Source organism: Trypanosoma rangeli (assembly GCF_003719475.1).
Source record: "Trypanosoma rangeli strain AM80 chromosome Unknown Tra_15.4_contig_00086, whole genome shotgun sequence".
NCBI classification, from domain to species: domain Eukaryota; phylum Euglenozoa; class Kinetoplastea; order Trypanosomatida; family Trypanosomatidae; genus Trypanosoma; species Trypanosoma rangeli.
The window spans coordinates 11,925-39,696 of NW_021705832.1; the positions used below are offsets into that span (position 1 = coordinate 11,925).

Below are 27,772 nucleotides of genomic sequence, written 5' to 3' on the forward strand. Positions count from 1 at the left end.
ACTCAATACATATGTAACTCTACATATATATATATATACATATATATATATATCTACCGTTATAGTTACAGGAAAAAAAGAAAGATGGGGAGCCGCACTTTGAGGCTCAGCCTTCACTTCCAGCGCCCACTCACCCCACATGTCACCACCAGACGCACACAAGTTACAATTTTACCCTACGCGTAATTACCGGTATCATTGCAGCAGTAACCCACAAAGCAAGCCAACAGTGCACATTGAAAACGTGACTCGCAGCTTGTCACGCCCTCTCCCGCCATCCCCTTCACCGCCGGATTCATGATTGCTGACTGCGACAGAAAAATACGGGGCAGTTGGATTCTTCTGCATTTTGAGCATCGGCGTCGGACTCCACCAATCCTTCCCGCCGCGTTGCCTCCTGAAGGCCAGAAAAGTAAAACAATTGCTCCTTCGACCGCCGCTCACCGAGACCGTAATGCTCCACGTCACGCAATGCCGCAGCCTCCACATTTGGGGAGGTGCCCGCAGCGCCGTTTTTGCCAAAAAGAATGTGCCGCAGGCGTGTCACACTCTGCTCACGCAGCCGCTGCAGCGTTGGAGAGAGCGTGTACGTATCTGCCTCGGACGCCGCCTCCGTGCGCGGTTGTGCCACGGTGAAGGCAATTGGTTCCGTTGCGGAAAATAAATCCCACCCGTGTGTCCAGAGCCGTGCGCTCAGCAGCACCGCCTCCTCGTCGGCGCCCACAAAACTCAGATAAGGGTCCAGCCGCACTGTATCCGCGTTTGTGGGACCACCGTAGCCATCGACGCCCTCGCGTGGGAGATTAACAAAGGTCTCTGCCCGAGCGAAGAGAAAGTCTGTGGTCACCCAAGCCTGCCGCAAGTATGGAAGCATCACGTCGCTATGGCACATGTTTTTGGCCTCAGACGGACCTGGGCATGCACTCTCGCCTTTCCCGCCACACGCATGAAAGGGCGAGGGCCGCATGTAGCGAGGGTCTTGCATGGCATGGCTAAGCCGCCTCACCCGTGTCGCATGAAGTCTAAAGAGGGACTCAGCATATTGTCGGGACTTCAGCCCCTTCATTTGAACGCCAGAAAGGCACGACGTGGTATTTCGCTCCACCACCTCTTTCATTAACGCCTCACGCAGGCTCTCATAAAACTGTCGTAGCCAGTAGAGTTGAATGTCCCTGCGGCTGGCCGCACCAGGGGTGCGTCCTTCCTCCCTCGGCGTGGCACCACCCGTCATGGGTGCCTGCTCCTTCGCGTGGCGAAACACCGCCGCGTCATGGTGGAAAATGTACGACACGACATCCTCCTCCCGCATTCCCGTATCCTTCTCGGTGTCGGTGTGCTCCTTCCCGCCGCTCCCTGCCGCCTCATCCCTCGCGAGCTGAAGCTGCACCGCCTCCAAATTGAGTGCCCACTGGATCGACTCAAGCCACCGATCCACACCGTTCCCCAGTTTTTCCTCGCTCAGCTTCGACCGATGCGTCTGTTCCGCCGTCCCGTTGGAGAACAGCTTGGTGGTGGCGATAACTCCCTCCACGTGCTTCACCACCACAGCGTTCCATGCCACACGGACGGCCTGGCGGCTGATGGGAACGGGGGGTTGGGAAAGCACCGCATGGCGCGAGGGCAGCTGCAGCCACAGAATGCGGGTCAGCACATCCCACTTGAAGACAAGCTGCAAACCGGCGGTAATGAACATGACATACGTTTCGCCGCGGTAAAGCGCCAGTGTTGCGTATCGCTGTGCCGCGACGGAGGAAAACAGAGGATGCATCCTGCGACGCCGTGCATTTCCCGCGGCACCGACAGTACCGGCCGACGTCGGCCCAACCCGCACCCGTCGGACGAAGATGTTGTCTGTGGGGCAAAACGAGGCACGCTCCGCACAGCTGGGCAAAAGATACGCGCGCGGGACACACACGGACGGCGGCGGCGGCGTCGACGTCCACGCAGGAGTTTCCTCTGGTGACTGACTTTCTGTATTCTTCGACGACGCCGTGGAGGCGGTGGTATCACGTGGCGTGGGCGTCGTGAGAAGCGTGACATCCACGACGCCGGTAAACACCGCGAGTGGCCAGCGTGCAGCCTCGTAGAGACTCCGCACCGTCGCCGCGCAAGCCGTTTCCACGTCGGACGACGACGACGCCTCCTGGCTATGCGTGACGCCAACGAAGATGCTTCCCTCGAGTCCGTAACCGCGGCGGGTGACGTGAGACGGGCTCCAGTAGGTGTCGGAGTGTACCACGTTCTCCGCGTAGCCAGCGTCAAGGTCTTTTTCGTGCAAGTTGTTCAGTCGTAGCAGCTCTGTTCCGTAGTACTCTGAGAGAACAGACTCGGGGGTCGTGAGGGTCTTCTCCACAGGCCGCACCACCTCCCCAGGCCTGGCGTTGGTGGCAGCAATCGTAATCTCATCTGAAAACCGCTGCAGCAACGAAAGAAGGTCCTTTGCGTGCAGCAGCATGGACTCCCGTCCGCGCTTTATTTGCATCTGCATCCCCGCCATGTCGTGGTGGGTAGGACGCGTCGGGTTCTCAAGCTCGTGGGCGATGTCCTCCACGTCGATGTAGTCCGCGTCCACCTCGTCCACAGTGGGGTCAAACATCGCAATGCTCAGCAGCAATAAAAGCGCCACAATCGTAAGCAGAACGAACAACCGCACGCTGCGCTTCATCGATCGCCGAAACCGCATCCTGCACCGCTCCAGCATGTGCAGTGCCCACATCCAATGCATCCACTCACACGCGCGTACAACACGAAATAATAATAATAATAATAAAGACACTTGACGTCTTCCTGCTGGTCCGGCTTGCACAAGTCTATGATGCGCAATAGTGGGAGGAGAAACGATTCCCACCCCCAACTTCTATGAGGGCCACTTTTACTCCCTTCTCTCTCTGTGAGTATCTACTTTTCTGTCGTTGTGTGGGTGGAGACCCTCCTCTCACCCATGCAGGTGCGGCACATGGACGCAGCCGTAACGCGAGAGGAACAAAAACAAAACAAGACAGAAGAAGCTTGCGCCCTCCCCCCTCACGTTGGCATTCATTGTCCTCCTGCAGCAGTCATTGTAGTGCTGGGAAGATAATGCAGCCACCGCATTAAAATACACACAAGCATACACACACACTTGCAGAGCAATTGGGAGAACAAGACGGTGGGGAAAATATGTTTGTTTGTTTGTGTGTGTGTGTGTGTATCGGTTTATCAACTGTAACGCATAAGGGCAGACCGGAAGAGGCTGAGAAACCCCGCAGCCATCTTCCCTGCACCGACGCAGGCCATGCACCCAACCAACGAAGAAAAAAAAAAAACGACGCCTATCGACGGCCACCCTTCCGCTTCTTGTTACCGTGCTGTTCATGCTGGTTGGCGTTCGCACCGCCACCAGCAGACTTCCCCACCTGCTTGCTGCCGCCCTTTCCTCCCGCTGAAGAAGAGAGCTGCGGGGCGCTGCTGCTGATGCCGCCACGCTCCGCTTGCTTGCCCGGCGCGGGAGCGGGGGGCAGTGGTGGGGCGGGCAGTGACGTTTGGCCTCCCCCTAGCGAGGCTACGGCGGAAGTGCAGCTCCCAACGAAGTCGTTCACAATGCCTTCCACGAGCTTCAGCTCCCCCTGATGCGTCACCCGCGTCGTGAGGGTGGTGCGTCCGTCCGTCGATTTCAGCACAAACGTGTTGTGGCCGCTGCTGGGGCGTGCGCGCAGCATTAACCGCGACTTCTTCATCCCGCTGAGTTGCACCATGCGCCGGGTGGCCTCGGCAAACTCTCGCAGCTCCAATTTAACCATCCGCGGGCACTTCCAACGAATAGGTATGTGTGTGTGTGTGTGTGTGTGTTTCTTTTTTAAAGGGCTACTTTCCTTTTTGTAGCAGCTGCAGAGACATCGCGGCGGCGCAGCGAATACGAATTAGAAAAAAGAAAAAAATATGAGTGCCACAGAAGTGATAATTTAAAAACAAAACAAAAAACAAAAAGAGGCAGCGAATGGAGTGGCGAAGAAAATAAAAAAGCGACGGGGTGTGTGTGTGTGTGTGTGTGGCCAAAACAGGCATGCCGCGCAGCAGCCTCACAGGTCCATGCAGGCGATGGCCACCGACGGGAAGGGAAAAAACCGAGACGCCCACATATACTAAAGAGCGTAACAAAAGAAAAAAAAAAGAAATAATTGTCCAAACAAACGCCCACAGGTTAGAGATATAGACGCACACAGGCAGGGAGGGACAGGGATGCGGTGGACACCAACCGCCTCCTCCTCCTTCCCCTCACGCCCCCTCCCCCCACCAGACATCTCTCTCTCTCTCTCTCACACACACACACCGCACTCTCTTACATTCTCGCGTGCGGAAGAGAAGACTGCGCCGCGCCACGTAGTCCCTCAGCGGACTCACACCATCGATCCCCGCGGGCAAAGATAGTGATAGAGGCATAATAACACGGCCAAAAGCTCAACCTCAAAAACAGAAAACAAACAAACACGAGTCTCCATTTCTTCTTCTTGTTTGATTTTGTGTGTGTGTGTTTTTTTTTGTTTCTCATCATTTATTTTGACGCATTGTATTTTGTTTTTGCTGGTTGTTTTGCTCGAAAAAAAAAAGGCATTCCTCTAAACCGCAAGTGCGAGCTCCCCGCCCTCCCCTGCCGCCAATCACCCGCACCAACGACCGTCCAGGACATACTGCACAGGATCCGCTCCGGCGAACTTGTACCACTCCTCCACGCTGCGCAGCCGCCCTGTGCCGTACCGGTCCGCATCTACCATCACCACCGGATCCTGGGTGTTCTTCGGAACCCGCAACACATCCACCCCCTTCACCCGCGCCCGCAAAAGGTATTGAATGCGACGGCGTGAGTGGGCCTGGACGGTGTACCACCGATGCGCCTCATTCCACAGCTTGGGCTCCTTTGGACGGCCGTAAAAGTGGTAGCAAATACCACGCTTGGGGGAGTAAATGTCGTACCCGTGTGTCCACAACCGCACCGAGTACATCACCTCCTCCCCGTCAAAGATGTGCGGCAGGTGAAGATCAAACGGGACCTCGCGCATGATGGACGCGTTCGCAAAGATGAACCCCCCAGCAGCCCACGGCTGCGGCAGCGGCCGCACCACATTGGGGTCCAAGTTGAGCTGTGGCAGATAGTACGGTCTCACGTGCCGCGCATTCCGCTTAAATGAGCTGGCGTCATCAATAAGAATGCCAATCAGCCGCAGATACCCCGCTGACTCGAGAAACTTGGCCTGACACAAATACGCCGTGGTAGTGCGCTCCCACTTGAACTCAGTGCCCTTTGTTTCGTCGTAGCTCTCGGGGTAGTGCGAGAGCACGGCCTTGGGGTGTTGCAGGGCCAGTTGCATCGCAACGATGCGGGTGTCCCAGGCGTAAACAAAGCGATTATGTGAGTCAAGCACCAAGGTGTAGTCCTCACCCCTGTACAAGAGCATCGCCATGTAGCGGCCGTACGTTGGGCCAAAAGCGGAATGCGAGTTAATATGTCGAACCCGAATATTATCCGCTGGAAAGCAGACCGCGCCGTCGTAGTTTGCATCACTGAGCACAAGACCCGGTGTGATGGGGGCCGCCAAGCACGGCTGCGGCTCCAGGGCATCCTCGGAAACGCAAGGAAGGTCGGTGTAGTAATTTTGCTGCGCAATTCCCCAGTACACGCGGAACATGTTTGTAGATCGTCGAATCATGTGGTCCACCGTCGGCCAACACTCCTTGTCCCGAAAGCTTGCGATGTTGACAAACAACGAGCCGGTGTGTGCCGGTGACGCAAGCGGCGCAGAAGTTGCCTCACTGTCGGCAACCGCCTGCGACATCAAGGCTGCAAACCCTGTTGGCAACGTCGGTGGGGAAAAGTGGGTGACGTTCTCGCCGTAGTAGTCATCCACCAGCGCGTCAAACCATGCAGCGGTGACTGCCTGCGTCTCCGCAGAAAAGCGTCGCATGCGGTGAAAGCGCCTTAGTGGATAGTAAAACCTCTTTGTGTACACAGAAGGAGCCGTTGCCTTGACATTCTCCCACCACGTGCTGTGCGGTGTTGTGGGTGCCGCGGCATCGTGCTTGGCGCTCTCGTGCAGGCGACGGAGTTGCAGATAAAGAATATCATCCAGCGGTTCAACGGCTTCGCCTTCTTCAATCATCTCACCCGTGTGACTGCCTGCCGCCACTGCCTCTTTCATTTGCTCCTCAACAAACGCGCCGGCGCGCTCTAGCCCCTTCTCCGGGTCCTGTGACTCAATACGGTTGATGATTGTTCGCAACGACGCCATGAGGGACGGCAAACGCATCGTGGGGCTGGGCGTGTAACGCGGAAGTATGGGCCCCTCCCCACCAGTGACGTCCTTAACGTCGATTTCAGTCACCTTGTGCTGCAGATTCCACGCCTCTCGCCGCTGCTCTACCTGGTTCTTGTACCGTATCAGGTACTCACGCAGGGCAGTCTTGTGGTACTCATCATCCGACCTCTGCGCGGCGTCGTAGAGTCGCCAGACGTCCATGATGGCGTTGTTGTCAAAGAACTTCCTCGACGACTCAAGCACCGGTGCGTTGTTGGTTCTGTGGAGGAGCATCCAAGCACTCAGGCCAATCAGCCCGAGGCACATCACAATAAGAATGAAAATAATCACCAGCAGGAACTTAATGACGTGCGCGTCTGAGCTCAGGCAGGCGCCCACGGCCTGCCATAACGTTCTGGCCGGCTTCGCGTCCGTCCGGTGCGGCCGGCCATCGTACCGCTCTGCCTCCGTCGTCTTCACACATCGCTGCCGCTGTGAGTTGTGCTGCCGGGACACGTTGGGCTCACCAAACTGCATGTTTTTTTTGTTTTTGTTTTTTCTCTTCCGCTCTCCCACTTTCTCACCCCACCACCACCTGCGCGGTGTGATGCCGCCGCTGTGTCTATGCCCTTTGCGACTCTACTACAGTGTAAATGATGCAGCAATGCGTCTGTGTTCCCTGAACCAAAGCCGCCCAAAGGCACAGCCAAAAGAAGCGAAGAAGCTCAGACAAAAAACGGCAGCAGCAAAATAATAATAATAATAACAATCGCTTGCACAGGCAGTTCCCCCGTCCTCTTCCTTCATGTATCAGATGTGTTAGCTGCGACGGTCGCGGGTGGGCATTTCACAGTGCACCCACACATCGACAATACGCAGAGGCCTGGCCCCCGTCTATTTCTGCCCCCCTCCCCCCCGCCCCGCGCCACCATGCCAGCCAAAAGAAGGCGGACATACACAATCACATGGAGAAAAAGAAAAAGAGAACATGAAAAGACAAGCAATTATCGGAAAAGTGACGCAGTCATCAGCACCATCACCATCATTGTGTGTGTGTGTGTGTGTGTGTGTGTGTTTGCCTGGAGTTGTGCAAGACACGTCGCAGCAGTTCATGAGAGCAAAACTCTACGGCGCAACCCCTTCATACGCATGCTGGACTCCAGCGAGCGACGGAGCCCCTCGTGCTCCACACCAACCATCGCCAGCGCACGCAGCACGCGGGCAGCGTCGTCCTCGTGCAACTCCTCGCCCAGCTCCCCCGCACGCTCCCCCAGCAGCAAGTAAAAGTTTGTCTGCTTCGTGCTCTTCGACAAAAGCGTGGCGTGAAGCGGTGTCGGGGGGTGTTGTGCGAGGTCGCCGTGGTACTGCAGTGTCGCGTAGGCCAGCATGACACAGCTCAGCTGGTGACCCGACAACGCATCCACCTCCGCCGCGCACACCGGCGCGGCCTCTACGAGAACCTTCACAGCCTCCATCGTCCGAATCTCGTAAAAGACAATGGCGCTGCACAGCAACGCCAACTCCGCTGCACCAAACAGGCTTCTCTGCTTCGCCGCGCCCTCGCCCTCGCCCTGACTACTCACGGCGTCTCCACGAGAGTCTTCCCCCGCAAAGAAGGCCAATACACGTTGAGTGTACTCCTTTCCCACACCAAACGGAATTCGCAGCTCTCCACGCGGTGGCAGGGAGGAGCGCCTTTTCGTCTGGTGTAACACAGCAGGCGAGAACGCCGCCTGACGCAGACACCATGCTACCACACGCACCGCACGCATGGGTCCAATCTCGTGCAGGAACGGCTTGGAGCTTGTGTCCGCAGAGACGTTTACGCCGTCGCCTAACCGCCGCACACAGAGCTCCTCCACGAGCATCCCTCGTCCAGTGGTGTCAGACACCTCAATGGACTCCGTGCCGGGTAGCGAGAGCACAGACCGCAGAAGTTTGTAGTAATGAAGGCCCGATACAAGCCGCGGTCGTGCATGCATTGCCTTTGCAGCGGCGCCACCACGACTTACCTTTGGTGTGGCGTCGGCGTCAAGGAAGAGTGCCCGCACCGCCTGCCGCACGACGTAACCGTGGGCAGTAGTGTGTGGCTCCTGCAGAAGAGCAACAATACCCCCGATAAGTTCAAGAAACTGCAGAATGGTGGCCACAGGCAGAGGCAAAAAGTGAGCTGTCGAAAGTCGGCTTGTCGTATCGCGAAGTTGGTGCAGTCGTTCAAATCGTACTGCCTCACTGGAATCCAGCCAGTCTTTTCGCAGCCCTCGCAAGTCATTCCCATGGCGGCCACGGCACGGCGGCACAATCGCCTCCACGGCCACACGAATGTCGCGTAGGATGTGCACCGCTCGCTCGTACTCCACCCGGAACTGCGCCTGGCGTGTCTCGCTGGCAGTTCTAGCTGCGAGACGATGCAGCCGACGAAGATCGCGTTGTCCACGAGATTCAGAAGAAACGGAGGCGGAAGGAACGGGCCGCGAGTGTTTCCCCAAATCCTTCTCGTTTTCCCGCTCATCCCTCACGGTGGCGTCGGCGTCCGCACAACCCGCCCCACTGCCAGTGGCCGGGCGCACGTCAATCGCCTCCAGTGCGTGTTTCATGGGCGCCTCACAGCCGCCCAGCGCCTCGCCGTCGCGGGCTGCGGCAGCTGGATCGCACGTGGGCGGCAGACGTGTGCCGGTGTACTCCGAGCTCCGAAGACGGATAAAGTGCTGGAATGCAGCGTGCCTCTGTGCGGCCGCGTTCCTGGCGCTATCTGAGGGGCGGCTGTACGTGTGCTGGCAAAAACCCGCACCTGTCGGGGCCATCCCCCCTCCGCCCACAGTGTGGAATGCACGGCACGCATGACGGCGGCTCAAAGTGCATGGAGCCCCGCGCCACCCCAGCGCCACCCGCGAAGGAAGCCCCATCTTCGGTTTTTATTTGCTCAGAAAGGCCAAAAAGAGAAAAAAGAGAGAAGTTGTCGCAGCGGTGGATTGAGAAAAACGGAGGAAATGCAAAGACGAGAGAGTGGAAGTAAGAGTGGGTGTGAGGGCTGAACAAGTGACGCGTGTGTCTGTCCACCTGTGTGGCTAGCAGACCCTAGCGACGGCCTACTGCGAGCATTCAGCGGCGGAAATGTGAGAGGTAGAGCGCCGGATGCATCGGCCCTGGACAACTTAAAACTCAAAAAAAAAAAATTTCAAAATAAAGCCACATACAGAGACTTTCATAAAGGCGGCGTGCGCGCCACCGTCCGTCCAGCCATGCGCTAAGAACGCCGCCAACAGAAAAAAAAAAATATATCCAAAACGGCGCGGACGTTCAATGTAAGCCTCATCCCACCTACCCAAAAACTCCCCCACCCTCCACTTCCGCCTTCGCTGCGCCGCCCGTTTCTCTTGTTTCCTCTACATAGATGGAAAAGCCCCATGGGTGCGTGTGTGTGCGAGGGGCGGCGCAGCGCGCGCCGGGGCATCCACCAATCCATTGGATTTTTATATCCTGGTGCCCGCCGTGTCTCGCGCGACCGTGATGCCGTTGCCTGTTCAAAGTGCGTGGACGCAAAAATAAAAATAAAAAAGGGGGGGGGGAATGCGGACAAGTTGTGTCTGAAACTTGTGTGTGTTGCCGTCCGCAGTAAAATCGCAAGACGGATGGACAGCGAGGCGTCAACAGAGCACACCGTCCTTCTTCAACGTGTGTTTGTATACATGCATGCATATATATATATATATATGCATACGTCTGGGTGGGGGCAAAGTGGAAGAGCAAAGAAAAATAAAAAAGCAGGAGAAAAAAAGAAAAAAAAAAAGAGGGTGTGAACCAAAGCGCGGTGATGTCTTCACCCCATTTTTCATGGTTTTTTTTTTTCTTCACCTTCTTCGTTTCTTTCCGTGCGTGTGTGTTTGTTGTTGTTGTTGTTGTTTTGTATCGGCCTTGTTTTTGTATTTTTTTCTTTTTTTTCACCATTTTTTTTTTTCGGTCTAGGTTTTTTTTTCTTTTCTTCCTTCCACTACATCGCCTTCCTCGTTGTACATCCACTCATCTGCTTACTCCTCCTTTCTGTTATCCCTTACGTTTCTGCGTGTCTGATGCCTGGCTTGTTCTGCAACGCCGCGTCTTTGCCTGGTACTGTGGAAGTTATATACGCATTTGTGTGTGTAATGTATTAATTTATTATTAATTTGCACCTCCTCGTCCGCGTCACTGACTGAAGCGTCGCCGGCCGCGTGTCTGTGCGGCAAAAGGAGGAAAAGGGAATTGCCTTCGCCGCTTCATTTCACCCCCCACCTCCACTCCGCTACGCACACGCACACGCACGTGCCTCACAGGGCGTCAGCTCTGCAGGTGAGGGTACTGCTCCTGCGGCTCGTTGTGGAGGGCGCTTCGGACGGGATCAAAAAAGGGATGCTGCATCGCGTCAGCGGCGAGGATGCGCTCCTGGTGGTCCATCTTCAGCATCTTGTCGAGCAGGTCCAGCGCCTGCGCGTCGCACCACGGAGCACAGCGGGGGTTCACGAACCAGTGCCACGGCCGCTTCGGGCACTTCAGCAGCCCCCTGCGCGCCAGCAGGTGCTGCGGCAAGTGAATGTTGTACTTGCGCGTGTACCGCACAAGGTCCTCCGTGCCAAGCACGTCTACAATCTGGAAGAGCTGGTCCTCGTTGTTCTCGCCGCGGAAAAAAGGAAAGGTGCGGAACAGCATCTCGGCCAGGATACATCCCACGCTCCAGATGTCTAACGAGTAGTCGTAGAGGCGGAGGCCAACGAGCAGCTCTGGCCCTTTAAAGTGTCGCGTGCCAACGCAAAGGTTGTAGGCCTGGCCGTGAATGTAGTACTCGCCCAGCCCCCAATCCGCGATCCGCAGCTTCCGGCGTTGGTGGTCAATAATAATGTTCTGCGGCTTAATGTCGCGGTGGAAGATGCCGCGGCTGTGGGCAAAGTGCAAGCAACGCAGCACCTCGTACAGGTAGTAGCGCATGTCAAAGTTGGTGAGCTTGTTGGTGGCCATGAGGCTGCGAAAGCTCTCGGCGGGTTCCACGTTCTCTGTCACGAGCACCGGGGTCTCCCCTGGCGGTATCATGACGACGTCCAGCAGCCGCAGCACATTCGGACCCCCGCAGAGGTTTTGTAAAATCGTAATCTCGCGATATATCTTCCTCAGTCGGACCGGTTTGAGAATCTTCAAGACACACAACTCCCCGTTTTGGCAGTTGCGGCTGCGAAACACCTCCGAATACTTCCCACGGCCAATTTTTTGTATCAACTCGTAGGGACTCCCCGCTGCTATACTCAATTGTCGCTCGCTCATAGTCCCAGTAGGAGGCCGGCATGTTGCTGTTGACAAACCAAAAAGGGTGAACAAACCCACGCTGGTCACAATGTCCGTGCTCACTCACAGCGAGGACACCGTTGGGGGCGGCAAAATCCTGAGTGGCGTTGTTGTCCTTGTTATTTGCCGTGGTCTGGAGCCTGTCAAGGCTGTTTTTGACCTCCTGCCGCTGCGCCGTGTCCCGCGCATGGATGTTTGATGCACTACCTCGGTTGCTGCAAACCGAATCCCCCATGGCGGCTGGTACTCTACTGCTGTGTGTGTGTGTGTGTGGAAGGAGTGGGCGGCCCTGTGTAAATATATGCGCTAGAAGACCGCGCCCCCGGGCTTGGCTCGGCACACGCGCTCCACTCACGCACGTCATGCAGTGTGCGGCAGACACACACCAGAGGGAGCGAAGGTGGAGGCCAGGGAGAAATGTAAGAGAAAAAAATAAAAGAAAAGAAAAAAAAAAGAAAATAGGGGGGCAGTAGACACACAACCACGCAGCATGCACACACCGCCCCTCGTCACGCGGTCTCTCATTCCTTCTCCCCCCTCCTTATCTATGCATCTACACGCGTGGATACAAACGCGCCGAGACACGAACCACACAAGTCCTCCCCCTCCCCCCACCCCACCCCACACACGTCGTTGTCACTCAGTCCACAACTGTACTTCATCATGGCAGGAGTAAACATTCCTCAGCATTAGTAATAAACGATACCGTTACAGCCCTCACGCATCATCAACACAAATTGTCTACCGCACCTCGTTACATAAGATGCATGCGGAAAGAAAGAAAACAAAAAAAAAGGGTCATAAATAACTACATAGTGGTGTCATACGTCTTTTCAGCGTCACCGTGACCTGTCACCCAGGCGTGATTCACCTTCTTCATTGCGGTCAGCTCATCAAAGTCATCCGATTCCTCCTCCACATCGGCGTCATCGTCATCATCGTCACGTCGGCCAAGACCACCCATGACTCCTGCTATGTGGGGGGTAAACATGTCTCCGTACGGGCTCACAGCCATGTCTGGTAAAAGCGAAGCCCCCGCAAGTTCGAGGTTGCCTGCCATGCCACAGATATCCAACTTCTGTAGCCGCTCAATCTCCCGCTCAATGTCGCGCATCAACACTGACTTCCGCGCCGTCGGCGACAGAGGGCCGGCGCTGGTGAAGCCTCCTATTGGAGTGACCACCCCTCTTGCATCGCCCTGCACCACTGACGGGGGCGGGGACGCGCACGCCCTGTCAAGCATGCCTCCTTGCGTCGGTGCGGCAACGGACGCCGAACCCTCCTGCGACTGCGCATCTCTGCCTTCGGGTGGCGGCCATTGATCCCGGCGCTGAAAGTAAAAGGCAATCTGCTGCTGCATTGGAATGAGATTGCCCGCGTGCAGAGCCACTTCTGCCGGCTGCGGCAGAGACGCGGGGGACGACGCTGCAACCCCCTTTCTGCCGCTGCCACCGCCACCTCGCTGTTTTGCCCCGCCGGAGAGCTGCGCGTCCTCGCCACGCCAGTGCACTGGAGGTTTGTGATGCTCACCTGTGTGGCTGCTCTCCGCACCGCCGCCCCCACGCGCCTCATCATCGACAAAGTAGATGAGCAGCGGCAGCTTCACGGCATCTGCATTGTAGGTGTCAAACCACTGAATGAACTGCGAGAGTGCATGCACGACGCCCGGCATGATGTTGGCAATGGCGTCGTGCAGCAGCCACCGCCGAGCCTTGGCGGCCTGTGGAGTGATGGAAAACTGTTTTTTTAAGTGCTGGCCGTGTGCCACGGCCCGACGCCGTGTGTACTGCAGGGACTCTGTTGCGAGTTGCGGGTACGGAATGCAAAAGTAAAACAAATCCTCCTCCTGCAGCTCGTCTATGGACCACGTGCGTGTATTGATGCCCAGTAGACCGAGATTTGGAGCATGCCCCCGCCTCGGTCGCGTTGCATGTTGTAATTGTGGCCGCTGTGAAGGCGATGTGGTGTTCTCCGCCTCCTGCAGGATTTTCGAGATGGTACGCTGAGCCTCGCGCCGGCCCTGGCGTCGCACCATGCCCTTCTCCTCCGTCGCCTGATACACGGCGGTGCGGCTCAGCAGGGACGTCGGGTGCGGGGTGTAAAACTGGGCGAGGTCACAGAAAAGGCGCAGGCCGCGGTGAAAGCGGAGAAGCAGCAGCGCCTCCTCCGCGGTCGACTCGGCCGCCGGGCTCTCAGGCGCACTCATGACACCGTCATTCACGACGCCTGTGCCTGTCGCTTCAGCGGAGGATGTGCGGCGCCCGCGTCCCCGCCGGGGGTGATCTCCTTGCAAAGAAGAAAGAAACGAAGTTTCTACAGGTGTCCTCGGCCCCTTGGACTCCTCCCGCGTAGAGCCTCGTTTGCTCGCATCCAACATGTACGTGTCGTAGTAGCGGGAACCTTTGCTCACGCGGGCCTCACGCCCCGCAACAGCGGGGGCGAACCCTTCACGCAGGTTATCGTCGGTAGTGCCACGCAGTGCGGCAGCAGCCACGCCAGTGGTGGAAAACTTAAAGGTGTAGTGAATGGCGTAGCTAAGCACAATAAATGTGAGACGCCGCAGGCGCTGCATGTCGGAGGCCTGCGGTAACGCAGGCACCACCTCCTCCTCCTCCCCCTTCCACCTCTCCTCTACCCCCATGCCGGGGCTGTCCGCTTCAGCCACGTTTGCATGTCCGTGCAGCCCATTCCCGGCATCGGCGAAACACCTTGCGTCACGTATGTCAGGAGTTGAGAGTGATGGGAAGGAGGATGCGTGTTGCATCTCCTCATTGTTCCACCGCGACTCCTGGGAGGTGAAAAGGCGGTGCACGGCGGCCCGCGAGGGACAGTCTGGCGTGTCCCACGTCACAGCCCCCAGCGTGTTGAGCCGCCTCCCAGTGACGTCCCGAATTGCTTCCACGTCGCAACTGCCGTGCGCCGCAGCAAAGTACGATAGGGAAACAAGATTCAGGTTGGAGATTAGCGCCGACCGTGTCTGTTGCGCCTCCACATGGTGACGGCAAAACTCAGCGGCGACCAGCTGACGCGCCCGCGGGTCCTGAGCGAAGCATAGTCCCACCAGAATCGCCAGCTCCACCGCCAGCATTAGGGACGCCTCGTCCACGCCCTTGCCATCACCCTTCGTAGGAGCGTTACCGCCGCGGCCACGCTCACACCCACCACGGCTCAAAGCGTCATCGCATTGGTGCCCTCCGTCAAGGAACGTCGCCATCTGCACACTCGCCTCTAGCAGCTGTGAGAAGGAGGGGAGATGCTGCACAAGGTAAAAGGCTCCATTGCGGTAGTACGGGGCATGCTGCACAAGCAACCGTAGACAGCGTGCGGAAAGGCAGGCAACTGTCGTCCCCGTGAAAAAAGTTTCATGTGCAATTGTGCTTGCAGCTCGGCCCTGCTGTCGCTCCTGCAGTGAGACGCAGATTTGATCCCGCTGGTGAGGTTGACGACTCTTGCTTGTGTGCCTTCTACCTGAGGAGGTCTTCGTCCTGCGGCTGCTGCCAGACAGAGCGACGGCATCGCCGATAAGGGCCGCCAACGCCCGGTCCGCAAACAACGCCAGCAGCAACTCGCAGACAGAGACCTGGTCATGTTTGTCGCCCCCGGCATCCCTGCAAAAGGCCTCTCCCGCAGAGCTGCTGCACGCATCCTTCAATATGAGGGCTTCAAGAAGACACAGCGTGGCACGCAAGGCGTCGTGGTAGCACTCACGCCCAAGTTGCGTGAAGCACAGTGTCGTTAGCTCCTTTTTCAACCGCACCGCCGTCCACTGCAAGGGTGAGCAGCTGCGCACTATAACATGCATCGTCTCTATGCACAAGGCACGTAAATCACCACTGAAATCCGTATCGCTAATTCGCAGCAAGACGTCAAGGACCTCGTCACCTGTAAAATGTGCGTAGTGCGTGTTGGCGAGCTCCCGTACACACGCCGCGATGTGAAGCCGTACCGTCAGGCACAACTCTGGCAACGTCGCGGCTGTCGCGGCGTCCCCTCCCACTTCATTGAATGCTGTTCTGTGCGACAACCATGTCTCCTGCACCCCCGGACCGCTCTTCTGAACACCACCGACGGATGCATACATTGCTGCGGCATTGGTGTACGCGTCGGTGGCGGTCAGCGCCGTCAGGAGGATGCCAAGATGCTCCGGGCTGCTGAGGACATCACGCGTGTAGGAGTCTGCGGCCTGCGACGCGGTGCCACCGTCCCGCAAAAGCATGATGAAAAGCAGCTGCGCCGCTGCCAGGCGCACTGTCGGGGGAAAGTGGTCGTACAACAATTCCAAAACGATGTCTATAGCGCCAAGGCGGTGTAGAAGATCCGTGCAGGTCTCGAAGAGCTCAAGCGCCTCCAGCGAGGCCGACGCGTCCGGCCGCAGCTGCACAAATCGCTCGGGCGAAGTGCAACACGCGAGCACCACCGTCTGCAGCAGATGCAGGGCGCCGCGGAAGAGGCAGCAGACCGCGTCCCCGTCAGTCATCATGTGCGGTGCGTGCAGAATCGACAACACCGTCGCCAGCAGCCCGGGCTGAAGCTCAAATACGACACGGCGTAACGCCAACAGATTGCTCTGCTGCGGGTGGGCTGCGAGCGTACCTCGCCCTTCGTTCGCCACTGCCCGCTCCTGTCGTTCGTTGCGGGCGTGTCCGCCGTCTGGCAGACCTGCGGCGTGGTGCGCAACCACCTCCCGCAGCAGCTCCATAAACCCGGCACCGTCCTCCAGCGTCACAAACGGCGCCCCGCTCCTGTCCTCGCCGTTCAGGCGGGACGCAAGCTGTAGCAGCGCCTCGCCGCTCATAATCACCGCCTCCGCCTCCTCCTCCGATATCACCACCGGAGACGCCATGTCCCCACGCAGCCACCGTCTTTTCGGTGCCGATGGGGTCTTTTTGTTGGTCTTTCACCGTCGCCGCTCCCGTCCAGTGAAAACGACAGCAACGCACCCGACAAAAAAAAAAAAACAGACAACAAACAACAAACAAGCTGCAGCGCAGGAGGGACAGTCGTCTAATGGGCACTCATGACTACAGATGATGCCTCATGATATGCCTTGGCAATGCAAATACGAAAAGCAAGGACAAAAAAAAACAAAAACAAAAACAAAAACAAAAAACGACCACGCAGCTCTCTCCCTCTCACAGACGCACACTCGTTCCTTCTCTTTCCATCGCTGCGCCCACATATATGCATCTATGCCTCCTGCTAACTGTTATTTTTCTTTTTATTCTCTGCCTCCTCCTTTTCATCGCCCTTTTTACCGTCCTTCTTCTTGTCTGTTTTCGTCTCCTGTCGCTTTTTCATGTTCTCCTCCACCAGAGCATCAAACTTACCGCCCGCCTTATCAAAGAGCGCAGTGACAAGGCGATCATACTTTTCCAGGGCGGCTAGTGCGTCCTGGTACAACGTCGTGGTGGGCTTCTCGCTGCCGGCGCCGGAGGTGGTCATGGCATCCTTGTAGGGCGCCCCGCCCGCAGCCGAGGAAGAACCCACCTCCCCGCCTTCTCCCCTCCCCGTCTCCTCCTCCTGCCGGCGCTTACTCGCTACCTTCGCGTCTTGCTCGTCAAAGATGACGACGCACTGGTGCTGCTGGTCCACGATGCCAGCGAGCTTCTTGTCGAGAATGAGCTGGGATACCTGTGACTCCACCGCCTCCACGTCGAGCCGCAACAGTGCGGCCAGGTAGGAGATCTGCACCCGACTGTACGGCTCTAACAGCTTGAGCAGGTGACGCTCAAGAAGGCTGTTATACATTACGGTGAGTCTTCTCTGCAGGATCTCGTCGGCAAGGAAGGCTGCACCCTCGTTCTCGCGTATAATGCGATTGAAAAGGTGGGTGTCTTGCTTGTTGTAGGCCTCGGCCACCCCGCGCAACGCGTCCATGTCCTGTCCCCGGTACTCCAGCACATTTTTGGAGGACAGCAGCGCGAAGAGCTCGTCTGGGCTATTTGTAGCAATCTTCGCAAGAATCATGTAGTGCAGCGCCTTACGAGCCTGGCGGGCCTGGTCGCCAAGCTGATGGAACCCCTCAAACGCCTCGTAAAGGTACGAAAACGCCGTCTTGGCGTCGTGCTCCTCCGCATGCAGTACACCGCTCTGCAGATCGATCTCCGCTTGGGCCAGTGGTGGGCAGTAGATGCTGTTAGCGTTCGTCCGGGCCGCGACAAGGGCAGCGCGTGCCTTGCTAGTGTGCTGAATGGAGTAATAAATACGGCTCTCCAGCAGGTGAATGTCAAGCAGCAGCGCACGGTCGTCCAGGGGACGCACCTCTCGCAGCAGGGCCTGCAACGTGGCGAGCGACTCCTGCCGCTCATTCCTGGCAAACTGCACCTCCGCAAGCCGGTGCTGCAGCCGCTGCCGCAGGAACGTCCGCTTCTCCTGCCGCGCCCACGCAATCATGTCATGGCAGACCTCAATCTGTCGATCCAAAGAGGCACCACTGCTGAGGATGAGATCAAACAACTTTCGCACCATCCGAGTCGTCTTTGCCTTTGGCAGCAGCGCAAAGAAGGGGCGGATGACGCATAGCAGGTGCACCAGGGCGTCTACCTGCCGCTCAAGGCTAAGAATATCCGCCATGCGGTACACCGAGCGCTCCTTCACGCGTATCCCCTCCGCATCGTCGGCAGCCACATCAGTGTTGACAATGCCCTCCAGCACACGACGCGCCTCAGCACGCTTGCCGTCCGCGAGGAGATCCTCAGCGTTTTCTAACAGCAGCTCCAACGGGCTACCCACCGCCTCCTTTGTTGGGGCTAATGTGGCGGTAAAGGCAGTGGCCATGAGGAAGTCACTTTCTTTTTTTTTTGTCTTAGCCTTTCCCCTTCCCTCCTTCTTTGCTCGTCTGCCTGTATGTCTGTCTGGTGTTGTTGTACGCTGCTCTGCTGCTTTTTTTTTCTTTTTTGTTGTATTTCCTGAGCGCAGCAGCAGCGACGATGATGAAAATGTGCAGCGTGGTGGTTTCACGCAGGCGGCAAGAAGGCGTCAGGGAAGGAGTGAGAGGGCGCAATGCCACAAATGTGTGCACGGAAGAGCAGCAGGCAATTCACGCATGCACGCACAGAGGCACATAGATGGACATGTAATATAGATGTATTTACTTGCGTGTAGAGCGAAAGAGAAACAGAAAGGACAAAATAGCGCGTGAGCGAGGTGCATCCATATATTATATTATATATATCATTGCCTTGACTGCACCCACCCAGCACTGTGGGGCATGTACACACTCACACGTTACACTTCCACCGTTGTTGGCTTCTTTCTGTGTTTGCGTGTGGTCCATCCCTGGCAAATGGTCTGTTACGCGGCCCACACATGAGACACTTCTCACCCACCCCCACCTTTTATCTCTTCCTCTCCCTCTCCCTCTCTCTTACTCGCCCGCCCCCACCCACGCCTCGTGCCGCTCTCCCGCACCACGCTCACTCCGGACGTTGGCGCTTCAGCGCAGAAGTCCCACAGCTGTGTGTCTCCCCGCAGCCGCCGTCGTTGTTGGCGCCACCGGTCGTCAAGTACGGCGCCTGCACCGGCGGGTGCACTGGCGGCAACACCGGCGCGTCAGCCTCCCGATCGTAGCACATGTCCGCATCATAGCCGGAGAGATCTCCGCAGGCCAAGAAGGGCACAATGACGCTATCCATCATAAATGTCTCGTACGCATGCTGCTCCGTCGTCTCTTGCTGCACCTCCCGTTGCTGGAGCGTGAGGGCCGGTGGCGGTGGGGCAGCAGGCGTAAAGCACCGCGTGGTCGTCGTGAGGGGGCGATCGAAGGAGGGGCGATAGGCGGCAGGGGGCTGGTAGTCCTGGCACACCATGAATGCCTCCATCGAGGCGTTGCGCGAGGACTTTGGCTTCGCAATCATGACATGCCGAAAGAACACCTCGGACTTTGCCACCAGGAAAGGCGTGTTGGGGCCACGAAACATTTTAGTGACAAACGTCCCCCCACGACGCAGCACAAACGTCGTGATATTCAGCGCCGCCAGCAGTAAATGGTGCTGCAGGTACTCGTCCAACTCATGCATCCCCGTCACGTCCGGAGCCCCATCGCAGACGACAAGATCCGCCTTCTTCTCACAGCCACACACCGTGGAGCCGGCGCCCTCCTCTGTCGCCGCGCCTGCGGCCTCGCCCTCCACTTCGTCGTTGCCGTTGAGAAGCCGGATAATTTCCCGTGCGGTGACTTCACTTGTGATGTCGCCCTGCAGCAGCTTCACCCCCTCAATCGGCATCATCTCCTGCAGGTCAACGGCAACGATGCGTGCAGCACCTGCGGACGGCTGCCCGGTTGTCTCACGCACGTCCTCGCGCAGGTGTCGCGCCAGCACCTGAGACCAGCTGCCCGGTGCCGCACACAAATCCACGACGCCTGTGCAAATTTTGTCTCGATGCAAAATGTCAAACTCCTCGTGCAACTGCAGCAGCTTATACGCACTCCTTGCACGGTAGCCCTCTTCCTTTGCCTTGCGGTAGTAGATGTCCCGCTTGTCCTTCGAGGCACGGCCCATTTCCGCCCTGTACCCTCCTACCTGCGACACGCACACCGCCGACTGCATGAAAGAGAGAAACAAAAGAAGGGGCGCGCACAATAAGGAAGGAAGAGCAGTACCTCAATATATACCCTGTTTTTGGTGTCCTCGGGGAAGGAGGAGGGGAGAAACCCGTAAGCATTCAAAATAAGAATAATAATAATAATAACAATAATGACGGAGGGGAGGGAGGGAGGGAGGGGGTTACAAAGAGGCCTCAAAACCTCCGCTTACCGACGCCCCTCCTCATGTGGTCTTTCTCTCTCACACACCTTACTCGCATCGGGTAATAAATAGCACAGGGAGAAAAAAAAAAAAATAATAATAAAAAAAGCAAACGCGAATAGCACGGAAAAACTCAGCTCAGCGTTATGTACCTGCATGAAGCCATTCTCGCCCCGCTTTCTTCTACGGCTTCTGTGTGGGTGTGGCTGTATGTACGTATGTTGTTGTTTTTGTTTTTCTCTCTCGCCGTGTGGATGGCGCTCACAACGTCCCCGCCCACCCCTCCGCTAAAAAGATGGAAGCAGCTGTGAACTCCAGCGCAAACCTCCGCATTCCCTTTCGCCACGCATTCATCATCTTCTGTGGAAGACAACCCTTTCTCTTCTTTCCAAGACTTTGTTCTCCTCCTCCATATCTTTCGTTTTTTGTGTTGTTGTTTTATTATTATTATTATTATTATTTGCGTTTTCGTCCTCGTCTTCTTCTTCGCCCCTTCCATTTTTAAAGCACGCGCTTCTGGTGGTGCTTTGCCACCTCCTGGCGAACGCGATCCTCGTACTCCTTTCGGTCCCGCATGTACACCTTGTACGGCTCCTCCTGCGCCGGGTCCTTAATGTTTGGGTTGTCGAGCAGCTCCTGAATGGCAAGGAGAATCTGCTTGATGGTGATGCTGGGCCGCCAGTCCTTCTCCTCGTTCAGGATGGAGAGGCAGACGGTGCCGCTCGGGTACACGTTGGGGTGAAACAGCACCGGGGTGAAGACACACTTGGGCGGCTTCGTAGGGTAGTCCTCCGTGAAGTGCAGCAGGAGACGGAATTCGCCGCCCTCGAATGGGGTGCCGGGTTTGCCGGGAATCCCCGCCTCCCACTCGAGGAGGTCCAAGCCACCGCCTGCTCCCGCCGCCGCTCCTGCGGACGCAGCCGGGGCCTTCGCACCGTGGCTGCTGCTGCCACCTGTAGACACAGGCGCGTCGGTGGTGCCCGTGTTCGCCGGTGCTGAGCTGCCTGCCGTCGTGGAGGAAGACGTGAGCGGCGCCGCTTTGGGTGCGACATGAGCCGAGACGAGAAAGGAACCCGGCGCTGGCGATGGAATCTCACGTGGTCGCGCCCAGAAGCCAAACGGGCGGTCCTTTCGCCATGCCTTACGCTCCTCACGCAGGCGAACCTGCGCTAGCGACAGTCCTGACATACGCCTTGATTTCCTCCTTTTCTTCTGTGTATTTTTTTCTATCTCTCTCTCTTCTGCTTTTGTTGCTCCTTGCGCTGGATCTATCAATGCACCCCTCTTCCCCACGCAGATGCGTTTCACATTTGGAAGCAGCAAGTGTTTGGGCACAAGCGCAAAAAGAGAGAAGGAAGGAAGCGTGTCAGTAGAAGCCGATGCGTTTCTAAGAAATGAGCCGACGCAGCAGCAGCAGCAGCAGCAGCAGTTGCTGCTGCCGTAAATCCCGAGTACTGTCTTTCATGTAGCTCCTGTGCATGCGTGGGCGCAGTGCACGCCCGCAACAAAAGTTTCCTACACCTCGTGCCCCCCGTTACCTTCGAAAAGCAAAAACATTTAACTCCACAAGCAGGCACGAGGTGGGCATTCCACCACCACCACCACCACCACCACCACGCCACGACCAACGAACGACGACGTTGACGCGTGCTCGCGCTTCCTCTCCTTCTTTTAGGATGGTCCATTTTCAAATAATTTCCTTTTGTTTTCGCCTCACCTCATCGCCACTCCGCAAACGTACCCACGAGGCATTTTTACCTCATGCAACCACCTTCACACAGCCAAGCGGCGGCACCACCTGCACAAACGGATACGCGTGAATTCGCTTGGAGGCGTTGTCGAGGTGCCGGTTCATGCGAAGTGTCCCCTGCACAAGCACAGTGCTGCCCAAACGCACCTGCTCCTTGAGCAGTGCGGCAGGGAAGTTATCCCCCATGCAGCGGACAACAATCAGCTCCGACTCAGTCGCTGGCAACGATGCCGTGCCTTCCGCCCCCGCGTCAGCAGCGGGTCCTTCTTCTTCAACCTCCAACACGTACTGTGTCACCGCCATCGTGCCAAGAAATCCGTGTTGCACATCCGCTATACGACCCAGCAGCACCGTGTTACTGCCAGCACGCAGGTGCACCTGAAGTGCTTGGTGCTCGACGGCTGCGGGTGGGGCGGCCTTCTGCAACGTCTCCGGCAGCGATGCTATCTTCAAGTCGTGGATGGTTTCCTCACTGCCACTGCCACTGGCGTCATCGCCCCTGAGGACATCAGCGCCGAAATTGCCGGCGGTCCCGCCAGCGCCGCCGGCTTCACCATCGAGGCTCGGCGGAGGGGCATGCAGCGCCGACCTCCGCTGGATTGCGTACAACACGTGCAGCTGCGCCTCCGTAAGCTCCTCCCCCTCGTGCGCGGACTCCACGTGGTCAAGGAGGGCGTCCAGCAATCGAAACGACGGAACCGCCATCTCACCGCACGCCCCCGCCTTCTTTCGTTGCACTTCCGCACAAAGAGGGCAGACGAAGCGGCGCATTGATGCCGATCGTGCTAAACTCGGGCGTGACACACGCAGTCGTTTCTTTAATTCCTCCTCCCCATCGCCAACAGCTGCGGCGGCATCAGAATTGGTCTCAGCGGTGGCTGTGGCCGTCAGTGGCTGCGTCTCTCGCGCCACCTGCAACTGTGCTGCAAGTTCCTCCTGCGGGATGAACGGATTGATGGGTTCCTTTTCAAGTTCCTGCAGAACCGCATTGGGGGAGTCGCCAAAGGGATTCGGGTACTTTTTCACAAGTTCCTTTATCGGCAGGTTGAGCCCCGCCGCGGCGCTCCGTAGGGCGGTCATGGAGCCGCCGGACAGCATGCCCTGTTTTTTGATGCCTGGAGCGGCGCCCTCCGGAGTGGCGCGTGCCGTGGGCTTTGCATTGGCCTCCATTTCCTTCCGGCGGTCTGCCGTGCCTTCCACGACGGTGTGGAAAGGCACATATGCGTTGGGGTCATTTTGCTTGGGGAGATCGTCGCGGTGTTGGGCGACGGCGTCCCAGACCTCCTTCAGGAGCTCGTCCACAAGCTCCTCACTCGGCAGAGTTAACACCGCCCTGCTGTACGGAGTCTTCACCGCGCTGATGCTCACACCAGACGCCGTTCCCACACTCCCCGCGGCTGCAATGTCGCTAGCCGTCGTTCCCCCCTTTTCCACCGCACCCATCACTGTAGACTTTGTCTCCGCTACGGGGCTAACGGCGGCGGCGGAGGTCACGATTGTTGCTGCGGCCTCCTCTATGACTTCACCCTCACCCGGCCCTGCCGCTACCACCGCCCTTGACTCCGCTGGATGCTTTGACCTGACATGATGCTCCGCAGAGAACTCCAGACGAAACGCCTTCCCGCAGGCGGTGCAGTGAAACCGCATCGTTGGATCCGGCGGTAAACGCCGCACTAGTGTGGCGGTGCTTGTCCCGCCCTTTCCTGCAGTGCCGCGTGTCGTCGCTGCATGTGCTGACGTAGCTGTGGGCTTCATTGCAACGACTGTCGCCACAGTGGGGAAGGCGTCGCAAATAACAAGTTGTCTGGTGCCGGTGGTGTGAAGCGGTGGGGGCAGGTGCGTGGGCTCGTACGCCAGCTTCATCCCACGCATCCGCTCCAGCTGCGCGGCCGGCAGCACCACCTCCGGCACTGCAGGCGACTCCCCACTTGGGCTCATCTGCGGCGGCACATTGAGCAGCACACCGTGCTTCTTGTGTGCCTCTGTCAGCAGCAAAAAGTGCACGTCGGTCTCATCAAACAGAAAAATTTCATGGAACTGCAGCTCTCGCGCCTCACCTGCGAAGGATGCCGGTGCCGAAGCGGAAGCATCCGTATGCGTGGCGTGGCTAGCGTCACCGGCGGCAAGCGAATACGGATTACGGACGGAGGAAGAAGAGGTGGAGGAGGAGAGTGGCACCGCCTTTGCGGGTGTTTCGCTGGTCTGCTCAGCGGTGCCAGCCTGCTGCGCTGCGTGGGCACCGTTGTGCAGTGTCATCAACGCATATGAAGAATGCACCGTGAGCAGCGGCGCACGTGACGCCCGACGCCAGCAATTCAACGCTGGGCCCGTCAATGTGCCCGCTTTGCGGCAACCACCGCAGGCGGGACATGTCCGACGACCACCGTGATGAGCGAAACGCCTCATTGGGACCCAGCTGTGTGAAGCAAACAGCCACACGCACGCACACACGCACACGAACGTAGGAACCAAAAATGTTGTCCAGAAGCCCAATGCAGGACGTCCGGCGCCTCTTCCTTTCCTTCCTTTCCTTTTTTTTTTCCTTCCACCGTGGTGCCGTGAGAAGGGGCACGGAAAAAGGTGGAGAAGACAATGGTGTTCGGGGTGGCCTCTGCCAACAAGCCAATTTGTTTTTTATTATTATTTTGTTTCCAGTCACATTTACAACACCGCATTCAGCCAAAAGGGGTAAGAAATCGCACTTGCATCCATACAAAAACCCACGCCATCCACCCCCTCCTCCACCGCGTCAAAAAATGTCTCATTCATTGCAATCAGACACCGCACCCACACACTCCCACGCGCACATGCTTATCCTGCCTGCGTACATTTCGCGACTCTACCGCTTCGTCTTCTCTACATTTCCACTTCAATTTTTTTTGTTTCTTTTTGTGTTGTGTGTGTGTGTGAGGGAGAGAGAGTTATCCCCCGTTTCTATCGCCGTCTCGCTCTCCCTTTCTTCTCTCCCCCGTCCCCACCGTCCCCACCTCCTGCGTCATGCAACTCTCCTTTTGAGCGGTCTTAATGTTGGGTGCGAGGAGCAGGCGGCCGCCGCTATGCGAGGGGTTGTGCCTCACGTGGATGTGACGGTGCTGGCGCGGGCCTTTGAGCGCAGAATTAGGGAGTTGTCATCACGGAAAAATTGGAAAAGGCCTCTCTCGCGCCTACAGAATTGCGCGCCGGCGGGGGACCAATTTCCCGCCAGACTCAGCGACGCATGCGTCATGCGCTGCACCTGCACCCCGCGATGCACTATCGCCAGGACGACAAAGCCAAAAATGATAAACAACAGAAACGAGAGAAAGCCAGGTAGAAAGAGCGGGTAGAGAGTGATAATGGGGAGGAAATGCAGCAACACAATGGCAAAGAAGAGATGCATCCGCCACGCCTGTCGCTTGTGCTGCATGCTTTGATGACTTTGATTGTTGATGGGCGTAAACGTAGGGGCGACAGCCTTGAAGTACTTCAAGAACTCCTCCAGGTGGAGGACGGCGGGGAAGTTGTGGCTCTTAATCGGGGGCATCTTCCGCTCCGTCAGGGGCACCTCCCAGGAGAAGGTCAGCACCGGGGTGTTGCCGAAGAACTTGTAGCCGTAGACAGAGGCAAAGCGCAGACTCTTCAGCTCCGTCTCCGCCACCGTGGGGCTGATGAGGCCGTTAAACACCGTCAGAAGCCGCCGATCCGTGAGGGCGTACAGGCGGATGCTGCTGCTTAGCGTCATCGTAAGCAGCAAGGTAAACGCCACAATCAGCAGAAAACCCAAGACACCCATTGTGGTGGAGCCAAAAAGTCGCACAAGCACGTAGGTTGGGTCCTTCACGCTGGACGCCACCGCCAGCCAGATGCCAAAGGCTACGCCTGCTGAGAGGTCAATGTAGAGCCACAGATCGTTGAAGATTATACTCGACACCTCCGGCTTTTCGCACCAGAGAACGTACTCGTCTCTGGCCAGCGTCTGGAGCAGCACCTTGCGAAACCCCTGCTCCAAGCCTTCCATGTTAAGCAGCTGCGCCGTCTCTCCCTTCTTCTGCCGCACCAGCTCAGGGGAAAGTGTGTTGCCCTCCAGCACAAGCGTGCCTGCGCCTCCCCCGCCGTGGGGTGATTGTGTGGAAGGCGACAGTGAAGAGGCCCTCAGCAACACGGGCGAGGCTGCCTCCCCCTCCGACAGTGCGGGTATCACCGAGAGAAGAGGGCGGCCAAGCAGGCGGATGGCAAGTTGCACGTAAAGCGTCTCGCGTACCGCCTGCGGCTGAAGCTGCGGCGTACGCCCAAAGTACACGTGGGCCCCGAAAATAGCGTACGAAACGTAGGCGCTGAGAATAAGGTAAATGTAAAAGCCATCCGCAAACCACGGTTTTAGCGACACGCAGAAAAGCAGTATAAATCCCAGCACGGCGCTGGAAATGCCGATAAAGAGGGGAACAAACCCAAAACGCGCTATATTGCACCAGAAGCACACATCCCCTGGTGAAGGCGGAGCCGGTTGAGTCATCTTACAAATGGGACAATTACTAGGCACACGCTGCTGCTGCTGTTGCTGCTGCTGTTGCTTTTGTTGATTGTGACTCTCACCGTCCGCACTGTGCTCATCCCGGCACTCGTTGCCATTCCTGTTATCAGGATTATGGTTAATTTGCTTCGCTTGCGTCTCCATAGGTACCTCCGTTGTGGCGTCGGTCCCTTGCTCCGTCCCCGCCTGCGTGTTTGTCTCCTGCAGCCCCCCCAACGCGTGTGGCGCCCCAGCGAGCAGCTGACTCAGGTGCGGCTCGTACTTCCACGGCAGCTGCCGCACCGCGTGCAGCCACAGGTAGAAGGCGACGTCCAGGAGACCCAAGAGGCAGGCCAAGGTAATCCACAGGATCGTGATTGGGCGACAAATGTATATGTTGTTCGTCGTGTTAGCCGCAGCGCAAGACATGTCTGGGCATGTGGGGTTGAGTCTCGCGTGACGCAAATCCGGACAGGTCCCCGCCATCGCAGTGGCAGCGTGACTAGGCAGCAGCGGCAAGGATGAGGAAGGCGGCAGGGCAGAGGTGTTGAAGCGTATGCAGCGATGGGTGGAGACGCACCACGCGCAGTCCAATGGGGGGTTCAAAATGCCGTCGGAGGCATCAAACACGCACTCGGCGCAACTCGTGTACGCGGCGCACGCATCCATGGCACCCGCCCCGGTGACCGCCGGTATGCCGCTCGGGATGCCGGGCACAGCCGCCACCGGCAGCGTGAGACCGCCGCCGCCCACGCAGGACACGACAGCTACAAGCGCCATCATCATCCCCGCCACTGCAACCGTCATGCCCGCTTGATGTCTACGACGGCGTAGTGGTATGTGTGTGTGTGTGCTCTCACACTGCCACCTTACAAAAAGAACCACACCACGCTACCCGCAGTGCGTGCCAACTAAAACAAAATGAGGCGCAAACACCACACACCGCTTCTCACGTTTACCGTCAGACTTGGCCTGTTCAGTAACGAATCCTCCCGGAAGCAAAGGCAGCAACAGCAGCAAAGAAAAACACGTGAAGCGTGGCAGGCGTCACAGGCGGCGTAGTGCAGGGTGCCACGCACACACAGCGGCAACGCGGACGCAGAGTGAAGGGCACAAACAAACGCACGCACCGAAAGAAAAAAAAAAAGAACGATGTACAAAATAATAATAATAACAAAAAACACGTAAAAAAAACGCGACCCATTAA

At 57.5% G+C, this 27,772-nt stretch overlaps 11 protein-coding genes and 1 pseudogene across 11 annotated transcripts, besides 25 other annotated features; all 12 read right to left on the minus strand.

Moving 5' to 3' along the window:
• The first annotated feature begins 23 nt into the window (after positions 1–23).
• Positions 24–53: a microsatellite.
• A 242-nt stretch (positions 54–295) lies between these two features.
• TraAM80_03323 (uncharacterized protein) lies at positions 296–2,725 on the minus strand (the record flags this gene model as incomplete). The annotated part of the gene is made up of 1 exon (XM_029380299.1): positions 296–2,725. The coding sequence occupies one exon, from the start codon at positions 2,723–2,725 to the stop codon at positions 296–298; it is 2,430 nt and encodes an 809-aa protein (XP_029239778.1).
• Positions 2,726–2,750: 25 nt separating this feature from the next.
• Positions 2,751–2,770: a microsatellite.
• A 390-nt stretch (positions 2,771–3,160) lies between these two features.
• Positions 3,161–3,189: a microsatellite.
• A 122-nt stretch (positions 3,190–3,311) lies between these two features.
• On the minus strand, positions 3,312–3,779 carry TraAM80_03324 (uncharacterized protein; the record flags this gene model as incomplete). Its single annotated transcript, XM_029380300.1, has 1 exon — positions 3,312–3,779. One exon carries the CDS (start codon positions 3,777–3,779, stop codon positions 3,312–3,314), a length of 468 nt encoding a protein of 155 aa, XP_029239779.1.
• A 23-nt stretch (positions 3,780–3,802) lies between these two features.
• Positions 3,803–3,828: a microsatellite.
• A 181-nt stretch (positions 3,829–4,009) lies between these two features.
• Positions 4,010–4,030: a microsatellite.
• A 204-nt stretch (positions 4,031–4,234) lies between these two features.
• Positions 4,235–4,270: a microsatellite.
• Positions 4,271–4,279: 9 nt separating this feature from the next.
• Positions 4,280–4,297: a microsatellite.
• A 340-nt stretch (positions 4,298–4,637) lies between these two features.
• TraAM80_03325 (UDP-GlcNAc:polypeptide N-acetylglucosaminyltransferase) lies at positions 4,638–6,806 on the minus strand (the record flags this gene model as incomplete). The annotated part of the gene is made up of 1 exon (XM_029380301.1): positions 4,638–6,806. One exon carries the CDS (start codon positions 6,804–6,806, stop codon positions 4,638–4,640), a length of 2,169 nt encoding a protein of 722 aa, XP_029239780.1.
• A 212-nt stretch (positions 6,807–7,018) lies between these two features.
• Positions 7,019–7,039: a microsatellite.
• Positions 7,040–7,315: 276 nt separating this feature from the next.
• Positions 7,316–7,344: a microsatellite.
• A 34-nt stretch (positions 7,345–7,378) lies between these two features.
• Positions 7,379–9,175, minus strand: TraAM80_03326 (uncharacterized protein; the record flags this gene model as incomplete). Its single annotated transcript, XM_029380302.1, has 1 exon — positions 7,379–9,175. The coding sequence occupies one exon, from the start codon at positions 9,173–9,175 to the stop codon at positions 7,379–7,381; it is 1,797 nt and encodes a 598-aa protein (XP_029239781.1).
• A 778-nt stretch (positions 9,176–9,953) lies between these two features.
• Positions 9,954–9,984: a microsatellite.
• Positions 9,985–10,017: 33 nt separating this feature from the next.
• Positions 10,018–10,059: a sequence feature (A-rich).
• A 94-nt stretch (positions 10,060–10,153) lies between these two features.
• Positions 10,154–10,211: a microsatellite.
• Positions 10,212–10,583: 372 nt separating this feature from the next.
• TraAM80_03327 (casein kinase II, alpha chain) lies at positions 10,584–11,558 on the minus strand (the record flags this gene model as incomplete). Its single annotated transcript, XM_029380303.1, has 1 exon — positions 10,584–11,558. The coding sequence occupies one exon, from the start codon at positions 11,556–11,558 to the stop codon at positions 10,584–10,586; it is 975 nt and encodes a 324-aa protein (XP_029239782.1).
• A 286-nt stretch (positions 11,559–11,844) lies between these two features.
• TraAM80_03328 (hypothetical protein) lies at positions 11,845–12,079 on the minus strand (annotated as a pseudogene).
• A 98-nt stretch (positions 12,080–12,177) lies between these two features.
• Positions 12,178–12,204: a microsatellite.
• Positions 12,205–12,387: 183 nt separating this feature from the next.
• TraAM80_03329 (casein kinase II, alpha chain) lies at positions 12,388–16,422 on the minus strand (the record flags this gene model as incomplete). The annotated part of the gene is made up of 1 exon (XM_029380304.1): positions 12,388–16,422. One exon carries the CDS (start codon positions 16,420–16,422, stop codon positions 12,388–12,390), a length of 4,035 nt encoding a protein of 1,344 aa, XP_029239783.1.
• Positions 16,423–16,655: 233 nt separating this feature from the next.
• Positions 16,656–16,688: a microsatellite.
• A 90-nt stretch (positions 16,689–16,778) lies between these two features.
• Positions 16,779–18,356, minus strand: TraAM80_03330 (proteasome regulatory non-ATP-ase subunit 6; the record flags this gene model as incomplete). Its single annotated transcript, XM_029380305.1, has 1 exon — positions 16,779–18,356. One exon carries the CDS (start codon positions 18,354–18,356, stop codon positions 16,779–16,781), a length of 1,578 nt encoding a protein of 525 aa, XP_029239784.1.
• A 59-nt stretch (positions 18,357–18,415) lies between these two features.
• Positions 18,416–18,460: a microsatellite.
• A 459-nt stretch (positions 18,461–18,919) lies between these two features.
• Positions 18,920–18,951: a microsatellite.
• Positions 18,952–18,994: 43 nt separating this feature from the next.
• On the minus strand, positions 18,995–20,128 carry TraAM80_03331 (ribosomal rRNA methyltransferase; the record flags this gene model as incomplete). Its single annotated transcript, XM_029380306.1, has 1 exon — positions 18,995–20,128. The coding sequence occupies one exon, from the start codon at positions 20,126–20,128 to the stop codon at positions 18,995–18,997; it is 1,134 nt and encodes a 377-aa protein (XP_029239785.1).
• A 119-nt stretch (positions 20,129–20,247) lies between these two features.
• Positions 20,248–20,277: a microsatellite.
• Positions 20,278–20,303: a microsatellite.
• A 104-nt stretch (positions 20,304–20,407) lies between these two features.
• Positions 20,408–20,434: a microsatellite.
• Positions 20,435–20,756: 322 nt separating this feature from the next.
• Positions 20,757–20,787: a microsatellite.
• A 40-nt stretch (positions 20,788–20,827) lies between these two features.
• Positions 20,828–21,514, minus strand: TraAM80_03332 (ubiquitin-conjugating enzyme E2; the record flags this gene model as incomplete). Its single annotated transcript, XM_029380307.1, has 1 exon — positions 20,828–21,514. The coding sequence occupies one exon, from the start codon at positions 21,512–21,514 to the stop codon at positions 20,828–20,830; it is 687 nt and encodes a 228-aa protein (XP_029239786.1).
• Positions 21,515–21,730: 216 nt separating this feature from the next.
• Positions 21,731–21,755: a microsatellite.
• Positions 21,756–21,915: 160 nt separating this feature from the next.
• Positions 21,916–21,943: a microsatellite.
• Positions 21,944–22,085: 142 nt separating this feature from the next.
• On the minus strand, positions 22,086–24,482 carry TraAM80_03333 (putative RNA-editing complex protein MP81; the record flags this gene model as incomplete). The annotated part of the gene is made up of 1 exon (XM_029380308.1): positions 22,086–24,482. The coding sequence occupies one exon, from the start codon at positions 24,480–24,482 to the stop codon at positions 22,086–22,088; it is 2,397 nt and encodes a 798-aa protein (XP_029239787.1).
• A 103-nt stretch (positions 24,483–24,585) lies between these two features.
• Positions 24,586–24,623: a microsatellite.
• A 343-nt stretch (positions 24,624–24,966) lies between these two features.
• Positions 24,967–24,985: a microsatellite.
• A 164-nt stretch (positions 24,986–25,149) lies between these two features.
• Positions 25,150–27,372, minus strand: TraAM80_03334 (uncharacterized protein; the record flags this gene model as incomplete). The annotated part of the gene is made up of 1 exon (XM_029380309.1): positions 25,150–27,372. The coding sequence occupies one exon, from the start codon at positions 27,370–27,372 to the stop codon at positions 25,150–25,152; it is 2,223 nt and encodes a 740-aa protein (XP_029239788.1).
• A 325-nt stretch (positions 27,373–27,697) lies between these two features.
• Positions 27,698–27,759: a sequence feature (A-rich).
• The last annotated feature ends 13 nt before the right edge of the window (positions 27,760–27,772 follow it).